This window comes from Pomacea canaliculata, linkage group LG2 (genome assembly GCF_003073045.1).
Source record: "Pomacea canaliculata isolate SZHN2017 linkage group LG2, ASM307304v1, whole genome shotgun sequence".
NCBI lineage: Eukaryota > Metazoa > Mollusca > Gastropoda > Architaenioglossa > Ampullariidae > Pomacea > Pomacea canaliculata.
This window is the reverse complement of record NC_037591.1, coordinates 3,767,814-3,787,474: the sequence shown is the minus strand read 5'-3', so window position 1 is coordinate 3,787,474 and position 19,661 is coordinate 3,767,814. Positions and strand designations below refer to the sequence as shown.

The window sequence follows — 19,661 nt, the reverse complement described above, 5'->3', positions numbered from 1 at the left end:
TTTTTTCATGTCATCCAGTGTGCTGTTGAGCCCTATATCCTGCAACACTTTACAGATATTTTCTTTTGTCACAACATCTGGGTGTCTATGCAACCATTCTGTCAGAGCACGATGAATTTGATCAGCAGTAAATTTGTAATCCAGTTGACACATTTGAATGACGTTAGTAGCTTCATTTCCAACAAATCCAGGCAGGGACCTAATAAATGTCTCCCATTGAAATCCAAGATTTCGTGAGAGAAAATTGAATACATCTTCTGTACAGAAAAAAGAAAGAAAATTTGACATAAGCATCATTATAACCATCACTACCATACCTGCACATTTGATAAAAGCAATCTGAAGGCGACGGAAAATACTCTGCAATATCTGATATGACTTTAATCCATAATATGTAACCCCAACCAGGATGAATTTATTAAGTCTGGTTAACACAGTGCTAGTGATAAAGGTACTTCTATTGGTACTGTATGCAGAGCTGTGAGAATTTCCCGATAGTAATCAGCAGTGTTGAGAATTGTAACGAACAACTTTTTCCTGTGTTATTGTTTCTGTTTTGTTTTTGTGTATTTAAAGCAGTAAGTGCAGGAACATTCCTTCTATAATTAAAAATAGACAAGACCTGCAAGAGACAAGTATAGTTTGTCTTTGTTAAGGAACAAAAGAACACAAATGTCAGGAAGATAGCACGAGTGTCAGGTGCACATGTGAATGTCTGTGACAGAGGTAGAAAAAAATCCTGAAGCTGTTCCGCAAGGAGTCCCAGAAATAAATGCTGATATTGAACAAACACTAGAAGAACGAAAGAATGGTATAATCTTCACATTGCCAAAAGGTGACTTAAGACAATAATCGCCAAATCATAGCCCAATTATCAGAGACCATTCAGACAACACAAGAATGCTGAGGAAAAGCTCAATAATACAACCAAAACTGCTTCAAAAATAGAACTTAAAGTAAACATGGGAAAAACAAAAGAAATGGGACAGAATCCATCACAAATGACACCAGAGAAGTGAAGAAGGTCCATGAATTTAGATATCTTGGCTGTCTAGTAACAGATGATCCAGAAAAAAAAAAACCAACGAGAAACAGACTCAGCAAAGCAAATAAAGTATTTGCCATGCTAAAATAAATTCAGAAAAAAAAAAGCCAAAAGTTCTAAGGAGGAATACCTAATTAAGAATCTACAGAAATAATGTTCTTTTGATCTTGCTCTATAAGAGTGAACGCTGGAAGATGTCAGCAAAACTTAGAAAAAAACCTACAGCCCTTTTAAATGTGTGAAGAAAATCTTTATAATATGCTGGTCAAACATAATTACCAACAAAGAAACCCACATAACACCCGCAGATGCACTAATAATGACAACCATAATCCAAAAGAGATGAAGATGGCTAAGGTATGTGTATAGAATGTACTAAGAGGCACCACCCACATTAGCACCCTTAATTGGATAGCTGATGGCGAGAGGAAACATGGTCAGCCAAAACAAGCATGAAGATTAGCAGAGATAAAACTAAAGTACCAGAAACTAACCAATGTAACAACATAACTGCAATTGCTGTTGACAGACACAAATGGAGGTCTCTAAGAGATCACGTATGTAGTACCTAGGTACAAAGAGGACTAAGTAAGTACTAACCTATTAAGTAATTAACTTACTTATGATTATTTCTCGACTCCATTCAATCTCAATGCTTCCATTTTGACTCGTAGAAGGTGTGTAGGTCTGTGGATTTACTGTGACAGTTTCATTTTCAGCGTTCAGAAACACTTGCGTTTCCCTTTCTCTGTTAGCACCCCTGTGTCTGGTATAGACAATAATTGTTAATGTCATCAATAGACCACATTTTCACCACCATCCCAATCACCAAGCCCTCACAGAACTTCTCTCTATTACCCTGTAAATGTGATCTCAAAGGAATAAACAAAATCTGAATAGTTTAATTACAACACAATTAATTACAATCCTCACAAACTTACAAGGACTCAAATTATCCTTTAAAAAATAATGAAGATATACTCTGCTCAAGGAACCTGATTTACCTTTTCTTTTTCCTCTTCACACAAATGATGGTGACTACCAGTATCAAAAGAACAAAAACAACAGTCACTGCAATGCCAGCAATCGCTCCACCACTAAGGCCATTGTTTTCAAGTCTGCCCTTGTCTTCTGTAACAATAAACAAAATAATCTAAAATCACAAAAGTATAATAAGCCTCAATACAATCATTTCTGCTATGTTCAAAGTCTTCAAAACCCACAAGAGATGGGAGAAGACAGCTTATGTAATATTAGAATCAGAATACACTCCATATACCCCAATACATCTATTGCATTACTAGGGAAGGAATGTAAGGCGCATATTATAGAATGCAGGAAAAGTGAAATACAAAAGGGAAAGAAGACCACAAATCAGTGGAACACAAGTCAAAATCACTACCATGAGTCTTCTTGTGAAGCTGTGGTGTATTCCACAGATTAGAAAAAGTTGCTAAATATTTTCTTTGTACGTATGTACTTGAGTAGTAGGCATATGCATCTAAATGTGTGTATGCATGTGGAACTGGGACTGACATCATATGGAAGATAATGCTTTATGAAATGCTGTGGAATGAAACTTTAAAGGAAATATTAACTCCTCCCACACAGTTTGCACCCACAAATGAGACCATCTTTAGAGATATTGCTCAATGGAGTCAATTCACCAGGACCTTCAACATGCATATTCTCACTCAGACATCTGAAATCAGCAAAAATTTGAAAAATGAAAAAAATACCGCAGTAATAATTAGCCTCTTAAAATTTGACAGCATTAGTTAACACTCTAATGCCCGTGGACTTTATATAGTAGGAACTACAAAAGTGGTCCGTGGACCCCATACCATTTTGTCATTCATTTTCATGATGAAAATGCACACACTGTAGAAAATGCAATGCCTATTTTATTAAAACATGAAAGTCAGGGTAATCAATAGGTACCACAAATTACAATGACAAAATATAGTAACATTATAAAAAGATACAAAGAGTGCAGGAATTGGTCACTTTTCTTCCTAAATCTGGAAAAAAAAACCACCCTGAGAACAGATTGTTTTGATTAGGTCTACATTGTTGACATCGCTACACCCTACTGAGCATATCATAAGGCACAATGCCGCTAACTTCCATAATACCCATTATCAGAACAATATACAACACCTACTTTCTGTACTTTCAATTATTGCTGTATCTGTAGTTCTGGTCTGCTCTGTTTCGTTGGAACTGCATGTGGTGTCCATAACAACGGAACATGGTTCTTTCTCAATCCAACCCTCCAGGCAGGTTGAGCAGTTTTGGCACACTGGGTTTAGAGGATCAGTCTTGTTCACAAATTCCTGGTCTTGGCCTATTTCAGTTCTACATTGCCTGCACTCTCTGTCTTTGTCGTGGCTTCCTGTTGTAACAATGGAAAAAAAGGATAAATTCATACATAAATAATATAGAGAGGCTGTGTGACATTACAGTTAGTTTATTCCTGGCTACTCCCAGAAAGCATAAGGCTACAACAACACATCTCCAGCAGACCCGGTCTTGAACAGTAACCCTCAGTTGGGCCCATGTGGTTCTGGCATCCTTTGCCTCACTCTCTACTGATCTCCGTCTGCTTTCGTCTCCCAACTCTTCTCTTCCCTGAGGTTTCCAGCCAAGTGCTTGCCTAGCAATGGTGTCAGCGCTAGAACAAGATGATGGCCAGTTAATTTATCAAGTGAATGGCACGTGGAATGAATGAGTTGCAGTGATGATTCTGCGTACAGGATGACTGTAAGAGTGAAAACTTACGTGCCAACACATGATCAGAAATAGAGAGGATGCAGGATGCCTTCCTGAGGATTTGCTGATGACAAAAGACAGCCAAATCCCTCTGCCTGTTTCTGGTGATCTTGGAACAGATATTAACAAGGGAGACAAGACTCTTCCTGTTCGCTAGGGCAAGGCTGTGGAACAAAGAAATGAAAGAAAAAGTGTTTGAGACTTTCAATGAAGGACTGATAGAACCGAGTGAGGATGACAGAGCTGAGAGAGAAAGATCTGAGTTTCCGTAGGAGGTACAGACATTGTTGGCCTTTATGAAGGATCCTGTCAGAGTTGATGTCCCATTTAAGTTTGTTATCAAAGATAGTACCAAGATATTTGTAAGAGTTGACTACCTCGATGGCATCATCATGGATAATACTGATGACTCCCTCAGACCTGCTCGTCCAAAAGTCAAAAATCATTTCCTTAGTCTTTGAGGCATTCAAGACAAGAAAGTGTTTGTCACACTAGCGAACAAAGTCAGGAAAAGCGGCACTATTGTCATGTTCATTACTATACAAAAGAGACAGCAAGGCAGTGTCATCAGCAAATTTTACAAGAAAGCTCCTATTCGTAGCGCTTCTATAACTGCTAGTATACAGTAGGCACAGTAATGGAGACAAGCAGCAGGTTTGAGAGCAACCTGTACAGGTGACAACTGGATCTAGGAGAATACCATTAACAGAAGCTCTCTGTTGACTGTTAAAAATTCCAGGATCCAGGGAGCTAGTTGGTGAGACAGATGGAAGTCTGAAACTAGACTCCCCTTCAACAAGTGAGGTTGCACAGTGTTAAAAGCAAAAGAAAAACCATCAGCAAGAAGTCTGGCATGAGCTCTGGGTTTCTCTAGATGTTTGTACAGAGTATTTAGTATAAACAGCTTAGCATCATCAACAGCTCTTCCAGCTCTGCAGGCAAACTGCAGCGGGTAAAGATGTGGGTCAACAGTAGTCATAACCTCAAATGTACACACACACATACACTCAACACACATACAAATATAATATCTTAAAACAGATCATATGGAAAATAAGAAAATAATCTAAAAGCAAATGAATACTGAATACATAATCTGTGTAATGTGCTAAAATATTTTGCTAACATTTACCTGGGTGAATCACACCTTCTCCTTGTACACATTTAGTATGCTTCTGCAGTTTAGCCAATCGTCAAGTGAATCAAGGGGATGACGATGATATCCATCCTGGCATTTGCAAACATGATTAGTAGTGGCAGTGCAATTCATCTCGACAAATGCATCGTTGGGGCATGCCGACTGATGACACTTATTACAGTATTTATTTTGATTGGGCTGTGGCATGAAAAACCCTGCTTCACACGGTTCACACTTTGATTCTGATGCCTCACTTTTGCAGTCTTCTACTACTTTCTGACCAGGCGGGCAGAGTATACAGTTTATATTTTCTGGACTCACATAGGTCTGTAAAAAAAGAAATAAATTATATTAAAAGCATTTAAAACAAAAATTTGTGTACACAAAACAATTTCTTATGTAACAATAGGTAAACACTTAAAACCAAAAACTTAATTATAGACACCTGAGTCTTCCTAGCGTTACCCCAGCATTGTTGACTTTGTATGGTTTTTGGGGGGTTATTGTTTATGAGTGTACTGAGTGGGGGAAATGCACTCTACAAATTCAACTATTGTTCTTTTTTATGTGAGTTTTGTAAAAGCACCTGAACAAAAGCAATTTTGCTGCCAAAACATTGCTTTCCGTAAAAAGGGAATTTAAAGCATTTTAAATCCTAAGAAGAGCAACATTTTTTCTAAAGTGGTTTTTACAAGCTAACTGCTCTCTGAGAGGTGCCAAAACATTTAATTATCACAACAACGAAAAAAAAAACCAACACAAATAATATGGTGATTTATACAACCCAATATCCCACATGTAAGCAAACTTGACACCTTTCATATGTGAAAATAATCTAGCCTGAAAACGATAGACATCAAAACACACACACACACATATATAATTACAACACCAAGAAAGGAACATGGAGATACAAAATGATATGACAGAAGCCACTCATATAATTAAAAAGGATTAAAGGATGCTAAATGGAAGAAAGGTATTTTGTCTACACTGAAATCCCTGTAGCATCCCAACCGTATGGAAAGACAAGAACAAGGCATTGTACAGTGAGGCTAGGAAAGGACAATGAGCAACACATATTTTTGTCTAATGCATTGGTTAGAAAGCAAAAACATTAAAGAAAAGAGACCTACATAATCTGTATGGCATCAGAAGCTCAAATAAACTGGAACATGGCCATGAACATTACAGCAAATTGACATGAACATGAACACAAATAAAACAATTTTACTATGGCAGAGCAAAGGGCTGAGTTATATATTTCATATTGTTGCATCTTCTGCTTCCTCCAGTCAATAAGCAAACCCTAACCCTATCCCACTGATTTTTATAAGCCAAACAGTATTTACAGCTGTGCATGTTGGCTAACAAAGTTTCAAAGCCTGCTTGCACGATGGTTTAATGGGCACTTTGCTGCTAGCCCCAGCCTGGAAGGGAAAAGACTAATTAGTCTCAACTGTGCGCTGTTATGATGTGTCAGGCCTATTCAGTGTCCAGAAGTCCTAGTATACAGGTAAATGTATTGGTGAACAAGTCTAAACTTAGCTCAGCGTACTGATCCAGTCTCAATGTATCGAACATTCACCTCAAATAGCTGATTTTGTTACCTTCAAGTACAATTTTGCCAATTCTGATCAAAAGCTTAACAACATTTGCTGGTTCAGAAGGGCCTTGTCAAATTTATTGTTAAAGTTCAAAATGTAGATTAAAAAAATCTTTTTTGTTTCTTGATTGCTGCTTTGATTATCCAGGGAGAACACAGACGAAAATCCACTTAAAAAATGGTTCAGTGACAAACAATGACAATTTTGATGATTAAAATTAAATGTTCTTACTTCATATATTTTTAATTAGACAAAAATAATATTGAAGATTATTACCTGATAGGGAACACCATTCACAGCTGACATCCATTGAAAAAGAATGAAAACTATCATGGGGAGATGTAAATTAGCTCTCATGTTTATTAGGTTAGTCACCTGAAAATATTAACCAAATGAAACTCATGAACAAAGCATTGACAAAGATTGTATGGGTACCATGACCTATGCTACAAAGCTGGAAAAAAAAATCTCAACCCTAAAAAGACAAACATCTAAATAACACAACTCTGAGCCCCATAATCACAAATACCCTAACCCTAATTCCAGCCCTTTTATGATTTGTAAAAAGTGTTATGAAAAAGAAATGACCCATGGTCAGATGATGTATCATTAGTCTACGTGACCTGTGTTTTTGTGGAGGGTAGGAGGGCTGATGACTGTAAACGATAAATATATAAATGTGAGTAAATGTCAAGATAATGCTGACCGAAACCTCATAAGAGATGTGAATATGCATTGCTTGTTGTTCATGTATTTTTATAATCTGTTTCATAGTCTGTTCTGTAGAACGATTTAGCACCATACATGTCCATACGTGTTTGTTGTTAACTTTTAAATAATTTAAGGTTAAAAATCACTTACGAGTTTTCCACTGTATTATTTTATGCTTCAATCAAAGCAAGTCTCTGAGATGAGGTCAGCTTCAAAGAACGACAGCGAATATGTAGTCACTTTCATGATCTCCATTTCCTCTAATTCCAGCTCAGGAAATTATCATCACAACAGACTTAAAGAAAAGTTTGCACTCCTGACACTACATTCCAATCAAAACACTTCAACTGACCAAACTTTTAAAATATCATCATCACATTTACTACCTCGAGAAAAGCTGTGACCCGGAAATACTGTCAAGCCAATCCCAACAAACACCTAGATATATAATTATATATATCATAATATAGGTTACAGGTGAATATTAAATTGGTTGATAATCTGAAAAATAATGCTTTTCAAACGTTTTAGTAGATCAGGTTGGCCCATCTCAACTAATGAAAAATGTCGAGGCTATACCACATTTCCCGAAATGACTCGAACAAATCTAGAATTCACCTGCTGATACAGGTAGATCACAGTAAGTACGAGTGCATGTCGCAAGCATGATTCAGGTTAGACAACTCTCATAATCAAAAGAAATAGTTTTAGATGGAGTTGTCTATCTTTACCCGAGACGCCGAGAGCGACGAAGCCGGCAACGGTTGCTGTCTGCCTTCCGCACGTGAGAAACTTTTTTCCCTCAGGTGCGTGCTGACGGCAGACAGACTTTCGCTCGATTCTAAAGAGGGAATAACCCTCCAGTTAGCCGAGTGCTATGATTTAAACGAGACAGTGCAAACTCCTCTCCTAGTCTGGTAAGGGAAGTCTCAGTGTCATAGGTGAAGCATCGTCTAGACTTTATATATATATTGTTATTAAGGGAGGGAGAGGTGAAGTTTTCCTTGGATGATTCTTTGGCAAGTATTTAGTTTCAATCCCCAGGCAGAGAATGACTGGTGGTCAGAGGAAGCTGTCCGTGTTGGCGGTGTTCCTGATAGTGCAGGTGACCACGTCGCTATCCAAACCCTCGGCAACACACGGAGGCAAACTCAAGTCGGTGCTCAGCGATTTGGAAAGCAAGTCGACAGCTGATGAGGTAATATCACCATTTTCTTATGATTAATTCTGCTTTCTATGACTGCCACATATATATATATACGAGATTTTCATTTTATTTGTTATATTAAATAACAATAGGACGTGCACAATTCAAAAAGAACTGTATATACTGTGATCCAAGAAACACCACCATTTACGAAATACTTGAACGAAAGTTCTTTGTGGGTCAAAGACGTTGACCCCTTTAACCCTTTTTTCCATCTGCCCTTTGGTTCACAGTGTAGCTCTCCAATTAGAATTGTTAGAATTATTGTTAGAAGTCTATCCGAGACATCGCATGCAGATACTTCCATGTCTCATTTTTTACCGGCTACATTTCTCCCCCTACAAAACCTGTTTCACTGATAAAAGTCCGTCACAGGTTGTCAGGTTTATACAAAGCATAATCGGTCACTTGAAGAGTTTCCCCTTTTGTCTGTCATGTTTGACCGGTGGACGCCCCTGGTCAGAGAACCTTATTAGCATAGCACTAAAGAATTTCCATTCCAGGCCACACGCACAGACTGTGGGGGTAAGGGCGGGAGAGTCATTTGCTTCTCCAGAGTACTTAGCAGCTTTAGTTTGGTCCTATAATGTAGTCTGTAATTCCACCTGGTTGCTGTGCTTTCACAGTATTTACACTAAAGAAGCGGTGAGCTTTGAGTCAAAGGACGAACGGTGCTGCACTTCCGCGCGCCCCGCCAGTCCTCAGTCACAGAGTAAACAAACCGAGGGCGTCATCGCCGTGTCGTTTCCTCCATCTTAAGTAGGCTGCTTCACATGCTAGTCAGGAGTTAACCTTATCCCCAGCACCATAGAGAGGCAGAAATGTGTCCACACGCATGCACAAGCGCATCCATACACGACATAGTGCGAGACAAAGAGAGAGTAACGGAAGTTTGATTTTTATTATCCAAAATTTTCGTCGGCATCATCATTAAAAAACTTTGCGGCTGGTATGTAGGTTTCCCGTCGTCAGGATGATTACTTACCCCAGGCTAAGAAAAAGAAAAGGGAAAATCATTTAAAGGCACACGAAACATAATGCTTATCGCAGGTCGTGAAAAATGGCTTCAACGGCACACGGCGGCATCCCGCGATTAAAATAACGGCAAACCGTTAAACAGCCAGCACGTATTTTTTCCTAACGATAAATGTGCCACGAAGAAGCATAAGTGTGTGCTGTATATCGTGTTAGATTTTTTTTCCACATGAAATGTTCAGTCTGTAAATGATAGAAGCTCAGACATGCAGGATATTGCTTCTCTTCGCTGCTATCCAAAGGCTGACTTTTTCATTTCCTTTTCTTAGTTCGTATGCAAGTATGCAAGTATGCTACCTTCAGGCTAGACGCGCACTTCAGAAAAAAATTTCAAAAAGAATTTCTCTCGTTCTCTGTATTCTTTGCCCATTTTTCTTCAAACTGTTTCTACGTGAATAGCTTTCATAATGAAGAAAACTCTTCTGATCACTCCTCTGTTTTTCATCTTTATCTATTCACCTTCATCAACGTCATTGTCATCATCATCATGTAAATTTAACACGAAAATCGCCCGCAATTTAAAATTTCAAGTTGACTACGTGACCACAGCCAGTGGCCATATAAGTCATTCAAAAAGGTCTGGTGGGCAAATTAACTTAGAGAAAGCCAAGTGTGAACAGCGACTAACTGAGATCTGTGAACAGTGAACGATGTCCGTGGCAGACGATCCATCGCCCCGTTGAGCATGTCGGGTAGACAGGAAACATTCGAGGGATCGACACCTAGCAGGCTGTATGACCCGGGTAGAGAATTAGTCTTTCTTCTCACCCCGCCACTTGTAGGAGGGTTTAAGGACAGTTGTTGGTCAAGTAGGGTGTTGTCTTCCTCTTGTTCCAGCTGATTACAATTGGTTGAAGGTTCCATGTACAGACCTCTATGATAGGTTCGTAGTTCCGTGTTTTTGCTGTAACACTGTATGAATGCACGAAGTTAAGTAAAGAAACAAGAACTTTGCAAGACACTTCTTGGCACAAAGTCAGGGCTAATGGAGCCCTTGATCAACAGTCTACACCTCTCAAGGTTTTTTTCTGCGTTGAAAGACTTTTCTTCGAGACCGAGACTAATCTTGTAGACAAAGACTTTGCAGAAAGTCGGCAAGCTTTGGTTAGAAAAACTTGTCACAATGAGCCAGTCAGCGACAACAGAAAGTCGGGATTGCCAGGTGTCGTCGGGAAGCCACTGTGTGCTATAGTCGGGTGGACGTACACGCAGTCTTCGAAGAAGCCACGTGCGGTCCCTGGGCTGGAACATCTCTCGATATCCGTGTCGTGGGGAAGCCGTCGTCGCTCTCTGACGAGGCTGTTGGACCAAGTAGGGGAAGGAACGATGCAACGAGTGAAGAGTCACATTTGCCTATAACTTTGGAAACAAGAGGCTTTTCATTAAGTTCCCCTGGTCCCAGAGCAATGCCTTACCCTCGCTTCATAATTACATCCCCTGAAAGACAAACGGGAAAGCAGAAAAAATAGAAAGAACTACCACAGTTCCTCATGGACAACAGTTCCAGTGTGATGCCTATGATTATACAAACATTTCAATTCAGAAAAGACGAATAACACATAATGTTTTACACCGAGAAAGTATAGACAAAGTTTGACGGAGTTTGGCAAACTTCCTACATGACAGCTATGTAAAATCTTTGCCAAACTTTGTCAAACGTTTGTCCTGTTAAGACCGGCCTCTAGAACGGTTGCATACCTTCTTCCACGCACGTAGATTTTTAATTCAAAAAAGAAAGAGGAAACTAGAGTAGAGTCACGATAAAAATCCCTGTCACCTACTTCCTGTGCACCTTAGGAAAAGCAAGAGCAGCTGTTCATAATTAGCCACTATCAAAATCTCATGCTCGTCAAAGCCAAAGCGACCAAAGCCGCCTTCATGGAAGTAATGTCTAGTTTAGGTAACACGTACGCCTGTGGCGCCACCTATTACTTATCTCCTGAGCGGATAACCACGCGCAGAATTACTGTTCACCTTTAACGAGGCGTAAAGGTGTGCATCAGGACTCGGGGGTGCAGAGGGGACTACCCTGATACCCGAGACCCATCGTATCTATACGCTGCAAAATAATTTGATGTTGTACTCGTCATTTATGTAAAACTATGGAAGCTATGTTTAAACAGTCCTCGCTGTCCATTTTGTTTTCAACAAGAAAATAAACTACTCATTACCATAATTTACTTAATTAAAAAAATAACTCGCTTAGCACCTGAATAGCCAAACCGATGCATTATTTCCTTCTTATCACATTTAATGATATTGTTTCTTGATCCTGGCTTGGCATTATAAAATACTTGTGGAAATGTCACAACTACAGATTTTATTTATTTTAAACAACATATCGATGTAAGAACTCGGTGATCACATTCCGTTATTATGTCGAGACGGATATCTTCCTTCTATCGCCTCTGCACAGCAGGTCGTTCAGGATTATCACCTGCGCGATAGGGTCACGTGACGTCGATGATTTAATGGGGGTCGGTGTGCAGTCGGCTAGGAGGTGTCGATGCAGCAGTCAATGCCCTCTGTTCCTTCAGCAGGCTGCTCGTTATCTCTGATAAAACTACATGGGGGATGGATGCCAAACCGACTTTATTGACCTAATGAGCTATTCTGGGCGGAAATGGGACAGGGAGGTGTAGACAGAGCCAAGAGAGGAGGAGGACAACAAGTGCAGTTTTGCTCGTTTGTAGGCTGGCTACTACGGAGTAAAGAGTCTAGTCTTTAGGTTCAGCATTGCAGACTGAAGAGTTAAGTAACAGTCCAGTTTCTAGGCCTACCTATCCAGACTGAAAAGTAAGGGTCTAGTGTCTACACTCGCCATCACAGAGTAAAGAGTGTAACAATCTAGTGTCTACACTCACCACTACGGACTGAACAGTTAACTAACGGTTGAAGTTTCCTTTGACTACTTTCAATAGAAGAGGATGTAAGTGAGACAAAGTAACTTTCTTAAAGATTTCATTTCTACCTTTGTTATAACCACATGTGTGTCACGTGTTCTTTCTCACTCATGGCCTTTGTCCAGGTGTCTATGTTTTTATTTCGCGTGTGAGAAAATGTACAACTTTATTTTCTTACAAAGAGAACAGGTAGATGGTTGTATCACCGTCTTGTGAAGACTTCAAAGCTCACAAAACTTCTCACAACATCGAAATTAAGAAGGGAAAGAGCTCCTGGTGACCGGTGTCTGCTGTTGGCAATGTGCCGCACCGTGTCTAAAGATAGGTCTGTTCTCATCCTGATGATCTGCTGTTGATATTGTCTACACGATAGCACAGAAAGGTGGCTTAGTTCAGTTTGTGAGTCGCTCTCGGCACCTGAAAGTCTTCTAAACAACGTGCACCTGGCTACCAATATGGCCTCGCACCTGTTTCCTTTTCTCTTCCTGCATCTCACCATGCTTTCTGTCTCGTGGTCCGTTTTCGCTTTTATTTTCTCATCGTTTCCAGGCTGCATTCTTCTGTCTGCAAAAGAATTGACTCCTGGGGAAGTCCCACCACTAAAAATAAACAATGGCTATCTGCGCATGCCTGAAGACGTCTGGGCGCACAGGAAGCTGCAGCTGCGCATGCGTGTTTTGTTAACTTGGACGGATTGTTGGTTCATTCTGAGTCGTTTCCACTACGTCCTTTGCCGTTTTCATTACGTCCTAACAAATCTTATTTCCTTGAGTGTGCTTGTAATACCTCTGACCTCACTTAATGACAACATCATGATCGCAACCACAGTGACAGTCGTTGTCGCACCACTGTTAAAAAATGTAAAAATTACAAAATCTTTTGATTTCGAAAAGCAGAATGGGATAGGTTGGTTTGTTTTGTTACAGTATTCACATTATTCTGAATCATGGTTCCTTAATTTAGTTTATTATGAAGAATATTTGGAGAAAGAAAAAAATGTTTAAATGAGAGATAAACAAGAACACGTACAGAGACAGTAGGCAATGTAGATAACGCCCGTGGCAGGTCCCCCGCCAGCAGCTAATGTTTTCTCTGGCAACATTAACCAGAGCTGGTAAGAGAAAGGTCACGTGATTAGCAGCTGACCTTAGCTCAAGTGCCACTCGCTAAACGGGTGGCGAGGATTTCAGTTGTATTTGCTGTTTATGTCTCTGTAGAAAGAATTGCAGGAAAAAAATGGTCATCAGGACACACACACACGTCTCGAGTTACCATTACCAACGACATCTGCATCACCAAGCGTCGAGCTTTACTTGTTGCTTTGAAAGTCTGCAGAGAGAGAGAAGGAAAGCTAGACAGAAAAACAAGACTAACGCAAAATGTATGATCAAAAACATGGAAAATGTGACCTTTTCTTTGTCTTTTCTTCCATAAGACATTTCCTTCCTCGACTAAAATGCTCTTATCGCAGCTTTATCGATGATTGTCCTAAAAAAAAAATTTCTCCAAGACAAGCTGGCATTTAATCAAGAGTTATTGCTCCCTCTCTCCTTATCCACTTATTCTCTCACTTGTGCTCCCTACTGTCTTTTTCAAAAGAACACACACACACAAGACTCGCATCCCACCCCCTCTCTAGTTACGATAACAAACGACTTCAGCGCCACCAAGTGTGGAGCTTTTCCGGCTGCTTTGATCGTCTACAGGTGTTCTACAACAACATCAACCCGACAGACCAGCCCCAGGAAGAGCAGGCAGTCGAGCAGCAGGCAGAGTTGTGTCCACCTGTGCCCGCAGTACTTCCGGAAGGTTCGTGCGACTTGCCGACATGCAGCTCCGATCGCATGTGTGGCGCAGACGGAGATCGCCGGAAGTGCTGCTACAACGGATGTATCTACACCTGTCTTCCAGAACTGAGGCCGCCGCCATGTAAGACCAGCTTTTTATTATCTGTCTCCGTTGTCTAAATCATGGTAGATACACGTGCTCTGTTCTGGAAATACACGCCTACAAACATCTCCATGCACGAGGGAGACCAAATCGTGACGTCACCTTTGTATACAGATACAACTAATTAACACGTGGTTTCAGTTTTTTTCCTATTGGCTGGCGCCTGCTAAGGTTAAACGCATCCAAGTGCAGACCCACGCATGCGCGGACATGCTCACTCCGTTTCTGAGGTATCTTGACATTTCTAGGATGCCTGCATCTGTTTTCGACATCTCACAACTTCACGAGAGAACATATAACTGGCAGTATGCTTAGTCCTCCAATTTCATACTGAGCAGATGTTTTTTTTCTTTCTTTTCAGTTTTTGACTGGATTCTTGAACCCCGCAGGCGACTCAGATCAGGCAAGTGTTTGTGCTGTTGTGATTGTGGGTTATTCTGAAAAAAAAAATAATGTACAACAGCGAAAGACACCCCACACACACACCATTTCTTCCCTACCTCCGTCAAAAAAATTCCCAAGAGAACAAAGAAGCAAGTGCTATTTTGGCATCTTCGTCTTGTCGGTTGACCGAGAATATAGTTTTAACACTCCTTGCCATACCTCCTTCCCTGCCACCTACCCCCCAAACAACAAACACGCACATACCCTACATTAACCTTTCCATACAGAAGTTATCATCTCCCCGCTAACTTCATTTTTAGTGGCATTCTTTTTTGGTTAGAAGTCTGCATGATCGAGGGCAGCAGACGCCATCTACTATCTCCTTATCTCCCCTAAACACAAAGAAGAATATCCAGGATGATGAGGCGTTACCTCATCGCTGTTTGTCTCAATGCTCGGCAATAGTGGAGGGGTGAGGGGGATAGGTGCTGAGGAGTCTGACCAGCATCTAGAAATTTTTAAAGGGACAGAGTTTCAGAAGGTGCAATGACCTGTCACTGTTCTTTCTTAGTTGTCAAATATGTCATCTTAGCAAGTTTTTTTTTTGTTGTTTTTTTTTTTGTTTTTGTTTTATGTGCTTGATTTCTTGTCCTGCATCATCCATGTTGGTTCCTAGGGAATGGTAAAAAAGCTGATGGCTTCAGCGAGTTCTGCTTCTTGCAGTTGTAGATCAGTGGGGAGGATGGTAGTGGTGACTACACTCGACTACCACACACACAAACACACTTTTTAAAAGTCCGCGGGTACAAGTTGAGGGTACCTGTGCTTCACCAGAGGCACCACTTCAAACTCCTCGTCTGCCCTTGTTTCTGATACCAAAGATCCAGCTGTTCTGAGAAGTTTGTAACATGGGGGGAGAATTTATTTATAGACGGTAAAACGTCAGCTAATGGAATTTCTCCCCCACATCCTCTCTCTATAGACTTTAAAGGGTTCAAAGCACTTATCACGCATATCAAAAAAGGCGCAGGAGGCAACATCGTTAGACGGGTGAGCTTGGATGTTTGCCGACTCCACTTCCTTCTCCATCCTCTTCCTCTTTTTATATAGGGAAGCTGTATTTCCAACACGTGTCTACAGCTTGACGCATCATCATCCTCGTCGTCGTGGTCGTCGTAAACATTTTTGCAATCAATCTTTTAAATAGTTCCAGTAAAATACCATTTAAAACATTGTATTCTGTCCAAATTGTTTCCGCTTTACAATGTCAGGAAGACAGAGATGAACATTTCGTCTTCAAGTATTTAAGCAGAGTTGACATGTGTATCAGTAAGAATGTGAGCTATAAATAGCTTACACTTTGTTTGTTTTTGTTTGTTTTTTTTTTTTTTTTTTGTTTTTTTTTTACTCAAGATTTCCCTACATTTTCTTCAACCATTCTTGCTCCCTGTCTCCCCCTCTAAGAAACACACAGGGTAAAAGGCGGGCGGGCATCTCCTGCGGTTCCAAGAGCTTTGATGTAGACGATGCTTATTTTCGCCCATGTCTGTAGCGCCACCTGTCTCGATCTCTAGACGATAGCGCGCTGCCACTTCAGTGCAAAAAAACAAACAAAAACAAAACCAACACACACACACACTCAAGCTCTTCACATACTAAGGCCAATATTTTCCCTTTTCAAACTCTACAGATCATTTTGCACCTCGCACACTCTCTCTGTTCCAGGTTCAAAGAGGGAGAGATGGAGTGTGTGTGTAAAGAGATGATGGGAGGTGAAAAGAAAATGATGATGTCGATATTATGTGAATAACTCACCAGCTTTCCATTCATCTCAGTTCATCGCGTTGTACTCGTTACAAGCATTTCTCTAAAACTTTCTCGTGAGAGTGTTAGAGAGAGTGTGTGAGAGAGATAGAGAAAGGTTGTCTGTCTGGCACATTGTCAACATCACTCAATGTCTCAGTACCCTCCACTTGTCTGTCTTGACAGGACTCTCATGGCTGATCACCGGCCCAGACCGAGCTAACGAGGGTAAGACTGAGGACATCACGTGCCTTGCCTCCCATTGAAAGTTCTCCTTAATCACAAGATGGCTGACGTCTGTACAAAGTCATCGCCAGGGGCTGTGTGCAGATAACGTTTACGCTAACTCTAACATCAGACATCAAAGCAACAACCGACAGACACATCTCAGGGACCGTAGTTAAGAAACATGAGCGATTCGCGAACATTTAAATGGGCAAGTGTCTTTCTGCCGAAGTTAAAAGCGGTGTCCAGACCTGCAGGTGTTGTTTTACCCCTGGAATCGTAGTTATAAACCGGTGGTAAAGTTGTTATGGGGTCTGAAAGATAGTTCCATCAATCTCGACTTCAGAAACAAAACGCTTTTCCCTGAGTTCTCCATTTTTCCCTGGATAACAACTTACTCCCCTTCATAACGACGCCCCCAGACCGACAAGATGCATGAGACTAACATGCGATCAAAATAAAAACATTAGAAAAACTATTGTCAAACATAAGACCATTACATATAAGTTACATTGTATGTGACATCACGCTGTTGTGCGGTGTGTGACATCACGTTCAAGTCGGGTGTGCGTTGAGTAGATGTTGGTGTTGCTGTTTCAGAGGAGTCGTGCAGCACCTCCCTCATGACTGACGACGCTGACCCCCTGCTTTGTCCCGAGGGCTTCTTCTGCAGCATCTTCGACCGCGGTGAACCCGACAATGGCATCCCGAACCAAGGCGTGTGCGTCAAAGTCACAGCTGACGATGATGGAAAAGAACAGATGCAAGCAGGTTTTCCGAAATGGATTACAAAAAAAACTTCTTCTTTTAAAACCTCTTAAACTGTAGAGAACCTTTAGTGTGTGGCCTCAGGACAAAGCGATAAGCATGCTTAACCACCGCATAAACCTGTGAAGTGGCATTAATTCTTTCATTCCCTTCTTCCTTTTCTCACAACGGGGTAAGATAAAAGGAGAATAAAGCTTTCTTTTTATCTGTGATTTTCGCAGATGTCACTTGTTGGTGCAAATCGTGTGCTCACCTCTCAAAGGTTGAATGTCTGGCACTTCCTGTCTTCTCCAGATCTTCCCATGGCTGATGGCGCCCTGCACGAGATGACACCCGGCGTCGTGCATGACAACGCCTGCGACATCGCAAAAGGTTGGATCCTGATTGAGGGTCATTCTGCGGTCGTGGAGGGCCAAAACTGGTCAGTTCTTGTTTTTGTGAAACATCTAAACAACCCTCAGACAAATGGTAGCAGCGGACTGGATGCGATTATTGCTGCTCCCCGCTTGCGTGTTTCCTTTTTGACATCGTCCTGACCCCTCCTACCCGATTATCTCTATTCATCTATCCTAAACCATAATTAATAGTTTCTCGCTAGCTACGTATGCGTTTGGTTAAATTAATTATTTCATGATTTGTCACAAGACTATGTTTCTTGATTTCTCTTTTCAACATTTGTTACATTTTTTTCTGAATCCTCTATAATGGTATTCAATATATATTCTTTTATGGTCTCCACCATGTCTTGAGTTATTAATCTGGACGCCAAGACGGACATGGAGTATCGGTTTTAATGTGATCTGTCAGTTAAAGCAAACTCTGAAGGGGTCACGCCCTTTGTTATGATAAAGTCACATATACCTTATCTAATAAACAACTAAACAGCTCTTTTCTTTTTTGTCAACTTTAGTTTGTGCAAAAACCGGAAACTGATCTGCAAGGAGGAAAAAGCAAGTGATGTGTGATGCTGGGAGTGACTCGGTTGTGTTTCCTTGAATAAGCAGCCCCAGCCTCCCAGTGCCGCCATGACACTCATTGTACATAGGTCCAGGGGCCGGTGCTACCAGCTTGATGAGAAATACGAATCGAGAAAGATTCACTGAGTTGTGAGTGGATGTTGGGATGCACACGGGTTGGGGGAAGGGGGATGGTTATATACATACAACATACAATAGCCCTGCTTCGGAAGAATGGATAGTGGCAAAAGGTAAAGTGCTAGAGTCAGCTGATGTTATTTGCTGGAGATCACAAGGTGGCACAGACCGACACATGACTAGAATGGGACATTAGTGTAAAGGTTGACACAACTTATCAATTCAATACACCAGCAAACACATGTGGTGACATGGCGTGGGACCTCATTTTGTTTTAAATGTTGCGCAAGACAAGGATATTATTAAAATGATTAAAAACATAATTATTTTGTTTTAAACACTTTGGTGTATGTATGTATGTGTATGTGTGATGCACATATTTAATTAAGTGGTTAGTGTGTCACCGAAATTGTAAGTACGAAAATTTAGATTGGGGAAACATTGTTAATAATAATAAAAACGCGATTTTCGTAGCGCATACCCACGCAATCTATGGGAGCTAACTGCTTCGTTTGAATAGGTAAGCCGATCATGGATTATTTCCCGTTATCATGTGCGAGCATCGCTCGCGCACAGACACCCCCAGCAAAATCAAGTATACAATAGAAGATTATAACAAATACAAGAAACGAAAAGATCTCTAATTTCAGAACATTCTTCGAAGTCGTATTAGTATTTATTTTAAATCTGCCAAAGAAGACGATCTCTATTTGCGAGTGAAAGAATGTATCGGCTTGATGGTCGTTAGAAAAAGTAAACCTGGCTTACCTTCGCAGTTCTTGAAACTAATGGTAGATAGGAGAAAAAAAATTATATACTTAAAATGTACATCATACATATACGAGCTGATTATTTAGTGAACGAATCTCAGATAATCGTCGGGGCATTTACAATGAGAGGGTGAGAAGACTAATCCATAAGCTTTTGTTTGCTGTTATGGTCCTTAATACTCTTTTTTAACAACATATTAAGATACAAATACTGCACAGAGAGAGAAGCCTTGTCAAACTACTGGAATC

The 19,661-nt window shown here is 40.6% G+C and overlaps 1 protein-coding gene and 1 long non-coding RNA gene across 2 annotated transcripts; one reads left to right on the top strand and one right to left on the bottom strand.

The window, feature by feature from the left end:
* Positions 1–5,147: 5,147 nt before the first annotated feature.
* Positions 5,148–7,913, bottom strand: LOC112557895. Its single transcript, XR_003098010.1, has 3 exons — positions 7,424–7,913; positions 6,839–6,937; positions 5,148–5,282 (listed from the first exon to the last, which is right to left on the bottom strand). It is a non-coding gene; the product is annotated as an uncharacterized LOC112557895 (long non-coding RNA).
* Positions 7,914–8,062: 149 nt separating this feature from the next.
* LOC112557894 lies at positions 8,063–18,965 on the top strand. Its single transcript, XM_025228026.1, has 8 exons — positions 8,063–8,079; positions 8,318–8,471; positions 14,125–14,347; positions 14,730–14,771; positions 16,742–16,783; positions 17,381–17,551; positions 17,843–17,969; positions 18,459–18,965. Exons 2-8 carry the CDS (start codon positions 8,325–8,327, stop codon positions 18,511–18,513), a joined length of 807 nt encoding a protein of 268 aa, XP_025083811.1. The 5' UTR covers positions 8,063–8,079; positions 8,318–8,324; the 3' UTR covers positions 18,514–18,965.
* Positions 18,966–19,661: the final 696 nt, after the last annotated feature.

Coding starts and splice junctions, on each gene's coding strand:
- LOC112557894 (XM_025228026.1), top strand. CDS start 8,325: ATGACTGGTGGTCAGAGGAAGCTGTCCGTGTTGGCGGTGTTCCTGATA. Junction 16,784..17,380: donor CCCAGACCGAGCTAACGAGG/GTAAGACTGAGG, acceptor TTGCTGTTTCAG/AGGAGTCGTGCAGCACCTCC. Junction 17,970..18,458: donor GTCGTGGAGGGCCAAAACTG/GTCAGTTCTTGT, acceptor TGTCAACTTTAG/TTTGTGCAAAAACCGGAAAC.